The 17,965-nt window shown below is 38.0% G+C and overlaps 1 protein-coding gene across 4 annotated transcripts in view; it reads left to right on the forward strand.

Annotated features, from left to right (window-relative positions):
• Positions 1–17,965, forward strand: part of smarca2 (SWI/SNF related, matrix associated, actin dependent regulator of chromatin, subfamily a, member 2) — a 107,781-nt gene that overhangs the window by 9,457 nt on the left and 80,359 nt on the right. For all 4 annotated transcript variants that reach the window (XM_048594541.1, XM_048594552.1, XM_048594548.1 and 1 more), the window contains exons 3-7: positions 3,717–4,046; positions 12,085–12,177; positions 13,179–13,425; positions 16,389–16,515; positions 17,370–17,543. In XM_048594541.1, the coding sequence (XP_048450498.1) occupies positions 3,717–4,046; positions 12,085–12,177; positions 13,179–13,425; positions 16,389–16,515; positions 17,370–17,543 (971 nt within the window). The remainder of the gene's footprint in view (positions 1–3,716; positions 4,047–12,084; positions 12,178–13,178; positions 13,426–16,388; positions 16,516–17,369; positions 17,544–17,965) is intronic.

The following is a 17,965-nucleotide window of genomic DNA, read 5'->3' on the forward strand; positions in this document are numbered from 1 at the left end:
AAGCAATAACTAAGTAATTCAGAAGCAAGGCAAATGGCAGGATAGCTGCAACTGAGAAGCAACAAAGGATTAACTCAACCAACCAATCCTAAATAAGCATTCTAAAGAAACTAACAATTATTCAAACTAAGCATTCAAGATCTTAAATATATATTTCCTGCCATCTGTCTTCTCAAGTACAAAGTAGGTTTCAAATGAAATAAAAAAATTTAAAATTACCCGAGTCTGGATGCCATATTTCAGAAGCTTTATCCTAGTAAACTTTAAATTGTGATTTAACCTGATTTAGTGCATAACATAATTCAAAAATAGAAAAATGTATGTAATCATGTTACACAATTTTTCTTAACAAATGCAATGTTGTATCCATTTATGAAGACAATCTCCCCCCACTTATATGTTTTTGTTATGTTTCAAAATTTGCAAATTGTGATGAATTAGAGCAAGATTTCAACTAAACTAAAACCAATTCAATTTTTTACTTCAGTAAGAAAACAAGCTGCCAGATGTCAAGGTTTCCTCATCGTCCCATGTCCCCCAAATTTGAATTCACTTCTATGAAATGAGTTAGATATTTGATTTAATCTTTAAGCATACAGTCTCCATCAAACTGTACTCAGCTGTGTTCTGTTGATAGTTAGGAAATGTAAGCATTATAATTAATGACAGTTGTGTATGAGAAAGAAAGATGAGAGACTGGAATGAGCTCAAAGTGTACATTTTGTGCCCCCAAATTCTGCCAAATACTTAATTCCCCCTTTTATAATGATGCCAGAATTCCATTGTCCCAACCCAGTTCTGCCAAATTCCTGGATCACCCAAGCTCTGCTGAATATCAGGTAGCTACCTCCAGCTGGTACATCTTTTATAGCATCTTGCTATGGATCCTCAGCTTTAAAAATTAAATATGCAGTGGTGAGGAAATATGTCATTCCTTGATTTCTGTCTGAATAATGGACAAAATTGCAGACATCTTTCCTTAAAGATGTGGCAAAAATATCTCAAATGAAGATGGAAAACCTATAATTTGATTAATTCATTCATCATAACTTTATCTGAATGTAATTCTGTAAATGGGATAAATGCCCCCCCGATTGTGAAACAGCATATTCATCACATTTTGTGAGAAGTCCCATGGATTTGCTTCTGTTGTAACCTTACTTTAGGCTAATTTGTTTTAAAAACCTATGACTACAATAGCATATTCTGAATTGTCAGTGTTAATAGCCGCCTTGGTTTTGAACATGGCTACAGTATTGTGTTGTGATCATCACCATTATATTTTGGATAAAATAGTTCTGCTCTTCATTAGTTCTTAACTTTCTGTTTGCCTTTTTGTTTCCTTTTGGAATTGACGATAATGCCCCAGCATCTTTTTTTTTCCAGGGCGAAGGTTATAAGATGATATGAGGGTTGCATGTGTGTATGTCAGCATTTAATCGAAGGCTGATGTAGATTCCTGAGTGCTGATCATAAATATATTGTCAGACATTAGCATGTATGGCTTTCACTAAACTGTTCTGTTAGCTATCATGTTGTTTTGATCAATGACTAGGGTTTAAGTCAGAAACTCCTTTAACTACTGCTCCCCCCAAAACACCCACTGATTTTGGATCTCATTGGTGAGAGGCTGTGACCGGCCATGCATAATAAAGACTAGTAATTTGCTACAGTGAGATCTTCAATGATATATCCTGTGATTTTGCACAATCTGCTCTGATAATTTCCACTCCTGCTCCCACCTCTTGTAACTGGATTGAAGTTCTACTCTTTCTTCTTCCCCAACTCAATTTGGTTTATTCACAAGTAATATTTTATTTCAAATAGCATTCATTATGTTTGTTTGAATTGCTTTAAAGTTCATATATGAAGGTAAAGCTTGGAGGCATTTGTGAGAACAGTGATGAAGTGCTAAATAAATACAATTCTTTCTCTTTATGAATGCAATTTAAATTGTAAAACTGTATTGACTAGAATTAATTAGCAAAATACAAGCTGTGCTTTTAAAGAGTGTTGTTGAAAGAAATTTAAATACATTTTTGTTTCAAAATAAGGTATCTAATCATTGTGGGTATGTTTCTCATTAAAAATAAAATCCCCAGAAGAATGAAGTAGGAATAGTGCAAAGCTTCAATATCTAAATTCATAATCTACTTTCTTGTCACAGTGCTCAGTCAGGACACCAATTTTAGTTTGATGTGCTTGACATTCACAGTGGACATGTGATGTACACCCTTCATGATTTTAAGCTGCATTCAAGTTGCTCTACGGCTGACTTGTTAGCTTTTAATTGAGGCTGATTTAGCTTTTAAGCCTAAAACATTGATGTTCTGCATGATGAACTTTACCATCGAATCATATCAGACAGTAACACTTACTGAGCATTAACTTGGAAAAGGTGTTGCCAGTTCACCCTCCATGTGACAAATTTCATATGTAGCTGCTGAAAAGATTCCTCATTCGCGACACAGTGGATCAGTGGTTAGCACTGCTGCTTCACAGCACCAGGGACCCGGGTTCGATTCCACCCTCGGGTGACTGTCTGTCTGTGTGGAGTTTGCACATTCTCTCTGTCTGTGTGGGTTTCTTCCCACAGTCCAAAGATGTGCAGGTTAGGTGGATTGGCCATGGTAAATTGTCCATAGTGTCCAGAGATGTGTAGATTAGGTGGGTTTGCCATGGGGAATGCAGGGTTACAGGGATAGAGTAAGGGTCTGGATCTGGGTGGGATGCTCTTCGGAGGTTGAGTGTGGACGCGATGGGCTGAATGGCCTGCTTCCACACTAGGAGAATATATGTAGGGATTCTATGAACCGGTCATGTATCTTGGAAAACAACACACTTGCACAATTCAGTAAAAAGCCTGCAGTCATGCTCATTTGCTGTTCCTGTCTACTGCCTTATCCAAGCTTTATCCCAGAACAGCAGCCTAAGCTCCATCAGTGGACACAGCCATTCCTGCTCTTTTCTGGATCTAACTGTGAACCCAAAAGTTATGGCTCAAAGTGAACATGAATATTAAACAGACCAAAAACATATATACTGACAAGTCATTTTATTCTCTCCAAATCCTCTCACCACTGAAGGAAACGGCTTCAAGCCGTTGCACACTTTACCACTCCTTCATTCCTTTAGTTCCCTGTTGCCTGCCTGCTTAATCTTTTTCAGCTTTACACTTTTTTGATTCCGATTCCTGTGGCTCTGCTCACATTGTGTAGATAACTGGATGTAACTGGACAGATTGAAATCACAGAATTATTAGGAGCAAATGGCAGGCAACAATTAAATGCAGAGAGAAATACAGAAGAGGATAACTGGTAGAAGCAGTTGGAAAGAGTAACTCGGATGCAATAAGATTAAAGTCATGATTAAATTGTAATAGAGCAACATTGGAAGAGAAAACAACACTAAGTACCCAAAATTCCTGTTGACGAAGCCCAGAAGGCAGAATATTGCCTCCAGAAATCTTAAAATGGTTAACAAATAGAGCAGATCAGATCTTGGCCTTTCTAAATTAGTTCTTAAGTTCTGAGTGAATTGAATCCTTCATGACTGGAAGCTAGTAAGTTCAGTTATTGTGGGATGCAGACAGAATAATGCACTCCCTTGAAAGATATCACAGATCTTCCAGTGTATCCCAAAGGTAATGGTGCAGAAATTTAGTGTTCGATGTTTGTGTTTAAAATCCGATTACAAAATGTCATTTTTCCATGCAGGTTATCTGTCTCCTCATCCATCTCCTATGAGTGTACCAGAGCATGTTCCGAGCCCAATGTCAGCTGGTGGCCCTACTCCTCCTCAGATTCCACCAACCCAAGTTGCACCAATGTTGCAAGGAGATCCTCAGGTCATGAGCCAGCAGAACAGAGGTCCTTCACCATTCAATCCAGTTCAACTTCATCAATTGAGGGCTCAAATTCTGGCCTACAAAATGCTTGCTAGAGGACAACCATTACCAGATAATCTGCAACTAGCTGTTCAGGGGAAGCGATCACTACCCAGTATGCAACAGCAAGTAGCTCCCATTGCTTACAACAGACCACCTAGTAAGTATGCATTTCGTTACTGCTTTTAAATGGAAAGAGTACATTTAGAATCAATTGTCAATTTTTTTGAAAACTAATTAATACTGTTTAAGGCTATTTTCAGGCGTTAAAGTATGATTTGAATTCTTTGGTAGAACTGAAAAATTTCAGAAAATGAAAACTTCATTTTCTGAAGAAGGGTCCAGTCCCGAAATGTCAGCTTTCCTGCTCCTCTGATGCTGCCTGGCCTGCTGAGTTCATCCAGCTCTTCACCTTGTTATCTCAACTTCTATACCTAGTTGTCTTTAAAAGTTGAAATTTCGACTTCCGATAATCTAGACATTCAGAACTTTTATGTTGAATGTCTAGACACCTTGTATCGAAATGGTTATGTATAACATGAGGGTAACCACTTCACAAGCATGGGGTAAGTTGAGGATGCAGGGCCTCCATGAGTTACCACAGCTGGTGTGGGGATTAAAGCTGTGTTGTTGGCTTTATTCTTCAATACACACTTTTGCAGACATAAAGAACATATATGTGCACTGTGTCTGTTTCAACTTCAATAGGTGACAACCATCCACTGGTTTACTTCTCACAGCAATGTCCTGATCAATCCAAGTTAACCAGCCTGTTATAAAATTTAAACAAAATCTGGAAATTAACTGTCAACCATCATTCATTGGTGCATTATTCATGGCAATACTTCCACCAGTCAGAGCCCACTTGCCAATCAATCAGCACTGTCCTCCTGCAGTCTAAATGTTGATTCTTCCCAGAGAATCCATATTCCTGTAAATTGTTCTGATGAGTACATGACACACTTTGACAAAATCTTTTTCCACCAGTGCTACCAAGTACTGTTAAGAAAATAATAAAATAAGTAAATTTCATCTTAGCACTAATGCTAAGTACTTATGTAAGCTGGCCCATGGCTACTTTTAAACAGTACTGTGAAGATATTGCCAATCATGTTCACACCATTGTGGACCCTGTAAAAGTTCATTTTCTGAATTAAATGAACAATTGCAGATAATTTTGAAGGAGAAATCAACAAAGTAGTTAAGGGACCAGTCCTGTAATAATTTAGTCCTGAATCTTTGAGTGCTTTAACTAGAAAATCAAATTAATTGACTTAATTTATGTTTTTATTTTTGTTCATCATTTTGTACCTCAACCATTCATTCCAAAATTTTAATTTTATCAGTAATTGTATACCTCCAAGAAGAAAAAAGCTGCGCATTCACATTCTACAAAACATGGGCATCGTGGCAACCCCTCATTCACACTTGTATAAACTAGCAAAAAAAAATTATTGCAGTTACTCATAATCTAAACTTGGCTCCAGCACCTTCCCTGCTTTACATTCACAGTATGATGCAAGCTGCCAGGTTTCTGAACATCTAAATGCATCTCCTGGCAAATGATAGAATAGCAGTTTTTTACATATCCTGAAGGCTTTTTTGTATTGAGCAGAAGAATTTCTAGGACCCACTTTATAGTCATGCTTTTCCCCTTTTCCTTCACCTTGTATCACTAAAACAATGTTCCAAAGTTTGTTATTGTGCTGTTGTAACAGCAAACTGCCTGGAGGAACCATATGCTGATCATCTGCTTTCTGCATGTGTAGGATTTCATGACTCTAATCCCCATGGCTATCAGCAATAAAGCTTCTGTAGAGCTTACTCTCCTAATTTCTGTTTCTTTTGTGGGTCATTTTCGTCAGCAATATGTAAACACAGCAGAAAATCTGTTTGTGGGTGGGGGACCTTTTGCAGAAACTTGCTTTGTTTCTTTACCTACTTCCGTACCAAGCAAAGTTTGTGAAGTAGTATGCAGGAATATTTGGGTACACAGATCAAATTTGATTTCAATTTTGGTTGTGCTGTAACCCAAGGAAAGACTAAAGAGAGACTTGCATTAGAAGAGATGGAGTAGGGAAGAGGATACAGGAGGTCCCTAATTACAAACATCTGATTTATGAATGCCTATACTTATGAATGCAATCTCATACAGGAGTGTAATTTCAAAGATCCGACATTTGAACGTTTCCTGTACTTATAACAACAGCTTTACATTGTCTTGCATTGCATTCGTACTTGGAAACGGACTCCAGAACAAAACCCGTTAACAACCTAGGGACTGCTGCATATACATGTTTAAAAAGTGAAACATTGACAAGGCCGATTGAGAAGGGTTTCGAAGAAGAGAGAATTCTTTTTTGCTGAGTAGGGGTGAGAAAAGGGGATAGAAATCTTGTTTGGAGATGGACTATGTTGAGGTGATTTCTGTTTGAGTGAAGCTGGATTGTAAGAGAAGAATGATTGACAGATGCAATCTCGCTCTGTAGGGAAGCAATTTTGCAAGGGAGGTACAATTTTGGCACTGTAAGAGATGACTGGTGAGATTTGGCAACTCCATAAGACAATACACTGCATCATATAATATTCTGAAACTGCCCTCCATGTAAATTGGACTTTTTTCTTGTAAACATGACTACTACTATGTAATTAAAGGCATATTTCAGGAGGGTCAAATCCTAATTGTTTAAATTAACCAGGCTTATTGAATCTTAACTGAACCTTTGTATTTTTCCCTGCAGTGACCTGCTATCTCTCTTTGTGTTTGATTTTGGCTACATGCCAATATCTCCATTAAGTATAGTGGGATGTGTTTCTATATTGAAGTGCGACAGCCATTATTTTTAGATGAAAAAGAGTTTCTACTTTTTTTAAAATTGAATTTTGATCTAAATTCTAAATCTGGATTTCAGTATCTTACCAGATATCCAAAATGTCATCTTTGAGGATCTGTGTAACTGTAAGCAGCAGTTGTAATGCGCATTGAAAATTGATTTTGATACCTTTAATTTTGCATTTTTTAACCAAAAGGTGTATGTGCTTTTCTGAATATGGATATATGCATTTAAGAAGTAACAAAAGTACATTGAAATAGCATCCAGTTTGCGAGCTTGTATGCCTTTGATTTGAGTCCTACAGTGAATGATAGTCATATACCGATGGTGTCAAATATTGAAGTGATTAGTTATATGTGCGTTATTGGTGCATTTAAGCTCAGACCATTTGAGTTGTTTTTGGTTTTTAGTGTTATTAACAGGAGATTTGTTTAGACTAATTATCACATAATTATTGGGGAGGTGATGGTCTAATGGTATTATCGCTAGACTGTTAATCCAGAGACCCAGATAATATTCTGGACCCGGGTTTGAATCCCGCCACGACAAATGGTGGAATTTGAATTCAATAAATATCTGCAATTAAGAATCTAGTGATGACTGTGAATCCATTGTCAATTGTCGGAAAAACTCATGTCCTTTAGGGAAGTAAACTGCCATCCTTACCTGGTCTGGCCTACATGTGACTCCAGACCCACAGCAATGTGGTTGACTCTCAACTGCCGTCTGGGCAATTAGGGATGGGCAATAAATGTTGCCTGGTCAGCGACGCCCTTATCCTGTTAATGAATAAAGGATCACCTTGCAGGTTTCCGTTTAAAAATATGTAATCTATCATCTTTATCAATTTAACTTGGGTCTTTCAATAAGACTGATGCAGAATAGACACTGAATTTTCAAGCACAAACATGCATTGTGGCTTGACATCTTTTACAACTAAGACTTTCACAAAACTAGGTTTGCTAAGTATGTGCTAAATAAGAAATAATGACACTTGGTGCAAAGGTCACAAAATTCATACTTGAATCAATTGGGAATTAGGTATGCTTTACAGCTGTAAATGTTTTCCATGTGTTTACTGTTCTGTAGACACATGGTTTGCATATTTTGTTTTTCCTCCTTTTTCTGATTCTTTGAAGTTTCAGCTTTTAACCTTAAATCAATTTTTCCCAGCTTTATGGCTTAAGTCAATTCACATTTGGTTATTGTACCTTTTTAGCTTTGATTTGATGTTGCACAATTTTAACCAGTTACATTAAAAGTTCCTTGAAATGTTTGCAGTTTTATTAAGCTAAAAATAGGCTTATCACAATTCTAGTCAATCTAGCACATATAACTTGCATTTTAAAAATGCAAGTCAATAGCTATATAAAAACACTTACTTTTAAATGGCTGTTTTTCAAAATTAAAACATTAATGTTGTTTTCTCTTGCACTAGAACACTGGTTGTGGATGGGATTAGGCGCTCAGCTTTTGCACCAGCTCAAAAAAAATACCAAATCATTTGAACTTGAAATTCTTTTGTGTTGGTTTGGCCAATTTTGGAATAGCCTGCACAGCTTTGTAGAAACTCCAGCCCCACGTATGTACTTTATGTGATGTTCCTTCAGTTATGACTGCTGACAGGGAAGGCTAGATATATTCACAGTGAACACATGGAAAATGTTCACAAGTGTAAAGCATGTCTAATGCTGATTTGATTGAAGAACAAGTTTTTGTGACCTTTGCACTAAACTTCTTAGATTGGTAATGTAACTTGGCAAGCTTTTGATTCCACACAGTTTTTGTAGCATGGAAGGGGTTTTAGCACTCATTGTTATAATACATCCTGAATTGAAAGGCTCAATAATACTAAATGAGAAAAGTTTTCTGCATTTTTATTATGACTATAACTACAGCTGAAGGTCATTTAATATTTCCAGCAATTTATTATTATTGCCTTTAGACCAAAAATGTTATGGTTAGGGCTCATATATTTCTGCTTCTATTGCCTGGTTTTGGCGCAACTGTGCGTTAGAACATTTTCTCTAGCCTATGATTTATTAAAGGGAACTTGTAAAGTTACGTCCTTCAGTTGACTGTGAAGTTGAAGCTGAGACTTGAAATTTTTCTGAAACCAAGAGTCTAACTTACTTAAACTTTAATCAATTTAGCATCTTAAAATTGTTATTGTACTAGGCTTCCTATAATGGTGATTAACTCACAAATACTGGTGTTAATAGCTTGTTTGGCATGTGGGTAAGCAGTTAATGGGAAAGATATATAATGCTTTTTAATAGGACTTTTGCCAAATTTATGCTACCACTAGTGACTCTAACTGTAACTTGAACTTTTTATTCATTTGATATTTTAACTTTACAGCAAAATTTCTTTTAGAAGCAAGATTGGATAACCGAGGTTAGGGATTGCTTAGCTGATGTGAGATATTCACGGGGGAGCTAGGGTTCAGTTCCTCCTGTGCCAGCTGTGATATTTCATGGAAGCCTGCCTCTTGGCCATGCCCCATGATTGTGGAGTGGTGCCATAATCTGTATATAATCGGTTATCTCTTTATAATGGGGAGAAATCTCTATGATCCTGTGTGAAACCCACAATCGTGAAGCTGATGTTGAGCTGTGGTAGAATGTGTCCCTGATTTTACTGGAAGAGGAACAGTGATGAGAAAGTTGGAACTCTGTCCTTGAGCCAACAGTTGAAGGGTTTCTGTTGATGGCATCTGCAAAATTGTGCACAAATGCAGTTATTGATATCTTAATGCCCAAGTTAGCCTGGATATAAATTACTATCAGGCTAATTTGATGCACACCTGTTTGTTTATACAGGAGGTGATTAAATAAGGACAGACACTAAATACCAGTCACACCTTCTGTTCATTGGAAAAAGTTGAAAAGCCACCAGTAAAGTTACCAATTAAACTACTCTTCATTCTCATTTGAAAGAGTCTCTTAGAGTCATTAGTATTATTTTTGATGTGGTGTTAGCCTTAGCTCATTGGGTCTTCAGTCTCTGAAGTGAAAGTTTCTTGGTGTGATCTCCATTGTAGAATTTGAGCATTGTGATCCATTATATTATTGTACATATCTGTACAGTCTAGGCTGGCAGGTATGCAATGCTGAGGAAATATTGAATTGTCAGAGGTGCTGTCTTTTACGTAAGTTTTTAAATTGAAACTCTGCCTGTACTCCTATTTGAATGTTAAAAAAAGATCAGGGCTGAAATTTATTCTGGAATAAAGAACCTGTGTCCAGAACATTTCCAGGTGCCTTTCTGCACCACATCAGTGGCACAGTGCAGTTTTCAAATGCCAGCCAGTAGTTGATCTAGAATCGGTTCATGCCAGTTAGGGCCATAAGATGCTGATGGGAACTAAGCATGGAGGGATGATTTAAAATGTAAATAATGCCGTGACTGGACTTGCCACTGGTTTTGGAAAATGGATGAACAAGGAGAGCAGAGGACCCTGGTGGTCTGGTAGCTGAATCTGATAGCCTCATGTTTTTCTAATGCCTCCTTTTGAGGTCTGGCTTCAGGCTGTACTGGATACTGGAGCTGTACTCTTCCCCCATCTCGAAGAAGAGTTCCCAATAAATCAGACCAAGCCGGCATGGTGTATAGTGACCGTGGATGATAACACTCTCCCATTCTTCACAGGAGACTGTGTATACTTATTCCTTAAGGAAAGTAGAGATAATGTCATTGGACTAATCCAGAGCCCCAGGCTAACGTCCTGAAAATATGGGTTTGAATCGCACCTTGGCAGATGGTGAAATTTTGCTCACTTTTTTAAAAAAAATAATCAGGAGTAATAAGTTAGATTAACAGTGACCCATGTAGCAACTGTTGACTGTCGTAAAGACCTGTCTGATTCACTGCTGCCTTTTATTGGAAAGGAACTCTGTCATTCTTACCTGGTCTTACCTGTATGTGACTGCACACCCACAATAATGTGGTTGCTGAGAGGGCAGTTCAGAGTCAATTAGAGATGTGCAATACATGTGGTACTGTCAGCAACACTCGCATCCCAAAACACAAAAAAAAAGGCCGTTCAGCTTTAGATATAGCAACTTTAGATGTTTTTAATCAACCTGTTCAGATGTATAATGATGCACCTTTGGAGCAGGCAGAGTTGAACCTCTGCCTTCTGGCCCAGAGATAGGGACCCTACCACTAGATTACAAGAGCCCCTGTCAAGATGGCAATTTTATGCTGCTATTTGAGGGGCTGAGTTTATATCTCTCCCCCCACCACCTCACCCCCCCCCATGCAATTTTTCCACACTGTAGTCAAGAATACTAATAGCTTCCTGCTGTGTTCCTGACAGTTATGCGCAAACATATCCCAGACCCTTTGTGTTTCCCATTTGGAAATTGCTAATGGTTGCTCCCATTCTAATGAATTCAACATCAATTAATTGAAGTGGTTGTGTTGCCGGTTCCTCCCTCCCAGTGAAACTCTAACCACATTATTAAGGTGTCAGGACCCAGTGATGCCTTCAGACAGCCTGATTTTCCAGGCCAGTTCATACCCATCCTCTTTCCCCAGCTCTCCATGTCACTTTTCAAAAGAGTGGAGCAGTTTTCTTGATGTGCTGACCAATAATTACCCATCAACCAACATCACATATATATTTTTAAAAAGCAGTTTGTCTTGAAACTGAAGGTTTGGAGGAAGAGGTATAGCGGATTCGAAATGTTAACTCTCATTCTCTCTCCACATTACCAGACCAGCTGAGTTTTTCCAGTATTTTCTGTTTTTTATTTTTAGGTTTCTAGCATCAGCAATATTTTGCTTCAGTTTGACAGTGTATCTTGATGATGTTTGTGGGATCTAGCTGTGTGTAAGTTGGGTGCTGCATTTTTTAAATATAAGTCCAGCGATTTTGCTCCATTTCAATGGCTGTAAACAGCTTTGGAAACATGAAGGGTATGTGTAGATAATTACAATTTTTTTTGTCTTAACCCCTTGAATTGCTAGTTAATGAACCAAGGGACCTTCTATGCAGTGAAGCAGAGCAATTAGTAAAACATCACCTGAGCAAAATGACTACAATAAATAGAAATTTCTTAAAGGTACAATGCCACTATAAGTTGTCCATATGCCTTTTTCTTCCTTCCTTTGACCGAACACCAATTAACTTATCAAGAATGGTCATAACCTATGTAGATTAATCAATAATTTACAATTTATCCAAAAGCAGATTGCATTCTGGTATGACTTAACAAAATTTACAAACCTGTGTTTTATTGTGTGTGATAATGATATGAGTTTACTTAATATTTTACTCTCCTTTATAAGTGAGGACATTTTTCCTCGAGTTTAAGGTCTGGAGTAAGACATTTTCAACGTACATTTCTTAATTTTTAGACATGGGCATGCATTCAATGGCTGGTCAGGCTGTAGGGCCCTCACAAATAATGCAAGGGCATGTTCCTAATGTTCCCAAACCCTGGACAGAGGGTAAGTAAATCTTCCAGATTAATTGATGTTTTTATACTACATAAATGCTGTAATTATTCAAGACACAGTTAATTATGTTTGATACATTTTAAAATGTAAAATTAACTATTATTGAATCAGTTTCTTAAATTTATCTGTTGATTTGTGCTTCGTGCACTTCTGGAATCATTGGTTTTAATAAATTGCTCGTGAGAAATTCCTGTTTATTCATTGAGGTGCACTTGGAGCACAGGTTGTACACTTTTTTTCACTGTACTCCTGTATGTTTGTACTTGAGTACACATGACAATAAAGTCTAAATCTAAAAATCTAAACCAGATGCTTACTGATGGTCCTGCTGAATGAATGTCTTTTATAGGTAATATAGTCTATTTTGGTGTTGTATAATTATTCTATTTCTGTAAATACTTTAGAAACTTTCATATTGCTTCACTTTCATAGATTAGTGTTCTTCATCGTCAATCAATGCAAATAAAATATGTTTAGACAAACCAAACTAGGAAATATCTGTCTGTTTGCTTCTACTCCTTCCCATTCTTATCCTTCCATTAACCATGTCCTATTTTAGCCATTAAAAGAATACGTTGAAAAAGAATTTAACTGAATTTAATCTCTCAATCTGCTGAAGGCAAATTAGTCTTGGTATATTGTGCAATGCAATAAAAAGTGAAGTAAATGATACTTGTATCACTTTACAACTATGCTTTCCTAGGATGGGATAACTAGATGAGTTTGTTCTTCCATTACTAAAGGCATTAGGTAGTAGATGAAGGTACTTTCTCTTCATTCTCTATCTATACATCTGCTTTTAATCTTTGCTGTAATAGCAGATGAACCAATTGAGACATGCAGTAGTTCAAAAAAAGATATTTAAACTAAATAAAATGAAGATCAAGCTGACAGTTAATTTGAGTTAGAATGGATGCTTTATCTATTGCACTGTATTTTTCGTTGTGTAACACCTTGACCACTTTTTCATTGGAATTTAATTTTTTGTTTAGGTCAAGTTAATGAGATGGGCATTCCTAATACGCCTCAAAAAATGCCTACTCAGGCTACTTGTGGAAGACCTTCACCTGCACCGGCTGTACAAGCCACTCCATCTGGTCCAGGGGCTTCACTGTCACAACAGCCTGTTGTCCAGCCTTCACCTACTATCCAAATTCATCAGAAGCAAAACCGTATAACGCCCATCCAGAAACCACAGGGACTGGATCCTGTTGAAATTCTTCAAGAACGTGAGTACAGGTGAGTTGCACCGTTTAATATGGGGGTCAGTTAGCTGTTTCATAGAATCCATATCATATGGAAACTGGCCATTCGGCCCAGAATCCATACCAACCCTCCGAAGAGCACCCCACCCAGACCCAACTCTTTTCCCCCTCCCCCTCAATTCCCATGGCTAATCCACCCAGACCCAACTCTCTTCCCCCTCCCCCTCAATTCCCATGGCTAATCCACCTACCCTGCATATCTTTGGACTGTGGGAGGAAACTGCAGCACCCAGAGGAAACCTACGCAGACGACAGGAGAATGTGCAAACTCCGCACAGTCAGTCACCCGAATCGAACCTGGGTCTCTGGTGCTGTGAGGCAGCTGTGTGACCCCCTAAGCCTGCTTTTTGAACAGTAATCTGTTTTAGGATTATCTGGTTTAGGTATGCTAATCAGCTGTTTTATAGAGTTTTGTTTTTCTGTAAACGTGACACAAAGCTGGATGTGAGGGTGAACTGTGAGGAGGATGCAAATGCTTCACTGTGTTTTGCACATGTTAAGTGAGTGAGTACGTTCATAGTAGGTGAAGTATAATCTGGAGAAATGTGTGGTTATCCACTTTATTAGCAAAATCAGGAAGGCAGATTATTATCTGAATGGCAATAGGTTGGGAAAGGGGGAGTTGCAACAAGATCTGGGTATCCTTGTATACCAGTCACTGAAAGGAAGCATGCAGGTGCAACAGGTGGTAAAGAAGTTAGATGGTATGTTGGCCTTCTTAGTGAGAGGATTCAAGTACAGAGCAGAGATGCCTTACTCAACAATATAGGTTTTTGTTGAGAAGACACCAAGAAAATTGTGTAGAGTATTGGTCGTCTAATCTGGGAAATGATGTTCTGGCTATCGACGGAGTGCATCAAAAGTTTACCAGAATGATTGATTGATTCCTGGTTGATAGGGCTGACTTATGAAGAGTGACTGAATTAATTAGAATAAATGCAGGAAGGATGTTTCTGATGACTGGAGAGTGCAGAACTGAGGATACAGGGAAGGTCATTTAGGGCTGAGATGTGGAGAAATTGCTTCATCTAAAGAATGGTGAGCCTGTGGAATTCTCTGCCCCAGAAAGCACTTGAGGCCAAAACATTGAATGTTTTCAAGAAGGAGTTAGATATAGTTCTAGGGGCTAAAGGGATGAAATGGTTAAGGGAAACAACTGGGACAAGGCACTGAGTTGGATGATCAGCGTGATCATGTTGAATAGTGGAGCAGGCTCAAAGGTCTGAATGGCCTACTCCTGCTCCTGATTTCAATGTACCTATATTTTGTACTCTTCAGACTGCTTTTTGCTTGTTATCTATGTGCTTGCCTAAACTTTGTTCCTACTGCCAATAAAAAAATTGTAATTTCTCTTTGTATTTACTTTTTCTGAATAGTCCAGTACCATTAAAAGGTTTGGGAGTTTTGGTAACTTTTCTAATGATTCAATCCTCATAAACTATATGTTGTTGAAAAAAAATCAAATGCTAGTAGCATTCCTTGGCAAGCAGGTTTGAAGAAATCCACTAACCTGAAGAATCTGAATTAATGTAATACATGCTGTTGCAATGACGAGAATTCTAAAATAGTTTAATTATTTATTCAGCTTTAATAATATAGATATTATTAATACTTCCTTAGTTTATTTATTTTAAAATGTCCTTATCAGCTGGTCTTTTCTTTAGAAAAAAGGTAATCTTTTAGACAGAATAGATTTGTTTTTATTCTTCCATGGGATGTGGGCATTTAAGAGGGCGGTTACGAGTCTCTCAGTCCAGACCCGAACCAGCAGATTTCCTTTGCTAAAGGACATTAATGAACTGGATGGGTTTTTACAGTCAACAATAGTTACATGATCACCGTTAGACCAGCTTTTATCTTAAATTTCAGATTTGTTATTAAGTTAAAATTTTGGCATCTACAATGTTGCGATTCAAGCCCCTGTTTTTTTTTTACCAGGATGTTGCCTGGTATGGAGGGAAGGTCTTATGAGGAAAGGCTGAGGGTTTTGAGGCTGTTCTCGTTAGAGAGAAGAAGGTTAAGAGGTGACTTGATAGAGACATACAAGATGATCAGAGGATTAGATAGGGTGGACAGTGGGAGCCTTTTTCCTCGGATGGTGATGGCTAGCACGAGGGGACATAGCTTTAAATTGAGGGGTGATAGATATAGGACAGATGTCAGAGGTAGGTTCTTTACTCAGAGAGTAGTAAGGGCGTGGAATGCCCTGCCTGCAAAAATAGTAGACTCGCCCACTTTAAGGGCATTTAAATGGTCATTGCATAAACATATGGATGATAATGGAATAGTTTAGGTTAGATGGGCTTCAGATTGGTTTCACAGGTCGGCGCAACATCGAGGGCCGAAGGGCCTGTACTGCGCTGTAATGTTCTATGTTCTATGTTGCCAGAGCATTAGCCTGTGTCTCTGAATTACTAATCCAGTGACAATGCCACTATGCTATTGCCTCCCCCTATGAGATATGGAGAGAATAGATCACTAGTGGGAGAATCCAAAACAATAGCAATCATAAAATAGTTAATAGCAGAAAAATGAGGAGAAATTTCTCTACTGTTGTGTAGTTTGAATGTGTATTGATCTACCGTATGTCAGAATTGAAGCAAATACTTGATGCTTTCAACGGGAAACTAGAGAGATAAGGGCATGGATGTTAACAGAGGTGTACTGAATAATTGAGGTGAGATAAATGGAGTGGTAGAGAATAACACCAGCATAGACTAATTAGGTAAATGCATGGTTCTGTATTACATGTTCTGTCTAAGATGTATTAGATGAATAAGATAGTAAAGATGTACAAAACACTTTAGAACATTCAAGTTTCAAAATCATTTTTAACTTAAACTTCCAAAAATCGCTTATTATTAAGCTATATGTTCTCTGAATCTGAACCACTTCACGTTTAATTTTATAATTAACTTTAATTTTCTTTTCATTAAGACTTCAAGCTCGAATTGCTCATCGTATTCAAGAGCTTGAAAACTTACCTGGTTCTTTGCCACCAGATTTACGCAATAAAGCTACTGTTGAGTTAAAAGCCCTTCGACTACTGAACTTCCAACGGCAGGTTTGTGTACATGCAATCGTAGAATGATGCAGGAAATGTCACCCAATCATGCCTGTTCTGACTCTTTCTGAAAGTGTTATTCATTCAGCCTTTCCCTGCCCTTTCTTTAGAATTTTAGTATTTCTTTTCCCTTTTGACAGTTCATTCAACATCTTCTCACCAACTGTTCAGGCAATGCATCCAGATCATTTCAAATCACTACATTTGAGCTCACGTCTGTGCAGTGACAAGTCTTTAACCTGGAGGATTTACAGTGCATTGTGCAGTTTAGGCATTTGGCTAACCTGTACTGAACTACTGTGGTGAGCGTTTTCAGTGCTGATGTGCACTGTAATGTTACTAAGCTGGCAAGTGATTGACCTGGTATAGTGCAGCTCAGATACATTGACAGCCTTGACTTTAATTACCAATGCTGATTTAAGCATCTTGTCAGCCTCAAATACAAGCTATATTGCAGACCTGACTTAAATGCAACATTTATTTTTCATACCTTCTGAATACTGAACCAGTCAATCTTCAAATTTGTATTAAGACCTATAAGCTTCCATGGGTGTAGAATGGTTGTATGTTTGTTCATTAATGACTGCAAATCTCTAAAGTGTGATTTTATATTTCCAACTGACTGACCAATGAGAACTTGGGAAGGTGTAAAACTAACTAGATCACAAGTTATCTAGGAGCATTAAAACAGGAATCAACCATTTCAATTCATCAAACGTTCCCTGCCATTTAAATCATTCATGGCTGTTCTTCTAACTCAGTGCCATTTTGCTACACTAATCTCTGTTTTGTAATAGACTGTGTTTAAAACAAAAACTGGGATAATAATTTATTTTTCATTTCCTGAATAACAGCTGAGGCAAGAAGTGGTTGCCTGTATGCGCCGTGACACCACTCTGGAGACAGCACTCAATGTGAAGGCCTACAAACGTAGTAAACGGCAATCATTAAGAGAGGCTCGTATCACAGAAAAGCTGGAGAAGCAGCAGAAGATCGAGCAAGAGCGCAAGCGCAGGCAGAAACATCAGGTATGCATCTCGTCTTCTTTGAAATTATAATTGATCCAACTGTATGAGTAAAGTAGGTAAAGCAAAATAGAGTTCTGAGGGAAGGTCAGTCGACCCAAAACTTTAACTCTGATTTCTCTCCATAGATGCTGCAGGACCTGCTGAGCTTTTCCAGCAATTTCTGTTTTTCTTTCTGGTTTACAGCATCTGCAGTACTTTTGGTTTTTAAAGGAAAATAGTCTCCAAATAGTCACCGAGCCGGTGTGTTTGGTTGCAGACTTTTCATCACCCTGCTAGGTAACATTGCCGGCGTGCCTCCGGTAAAGCGTTGGTGTTCTGTCCTGCTTGTTGTTTATATGCCTCAGTTTGCTGGGGTGGTTGGCGTCACTTCCGGTTCTGTTTTTCAGTGGTTTGTATATTGGGTCCAGTTTGTTGACGGAGTT

This window comes from Rhincodon typus, chromosome 3 (genome assembly GCF_021869965.1).
Source record: "Rhincodon typus isolate 14 chromosome 3, sRhiTyp1.1, whole genome shotgun sequence".
Taxonomy (NCBI): Eukaryota; Metazoa; Chordata; class Chondrichthyes; order Orectolobiformes; family Rhincodontidae; genus Rhincodon; species Rhincodon typus.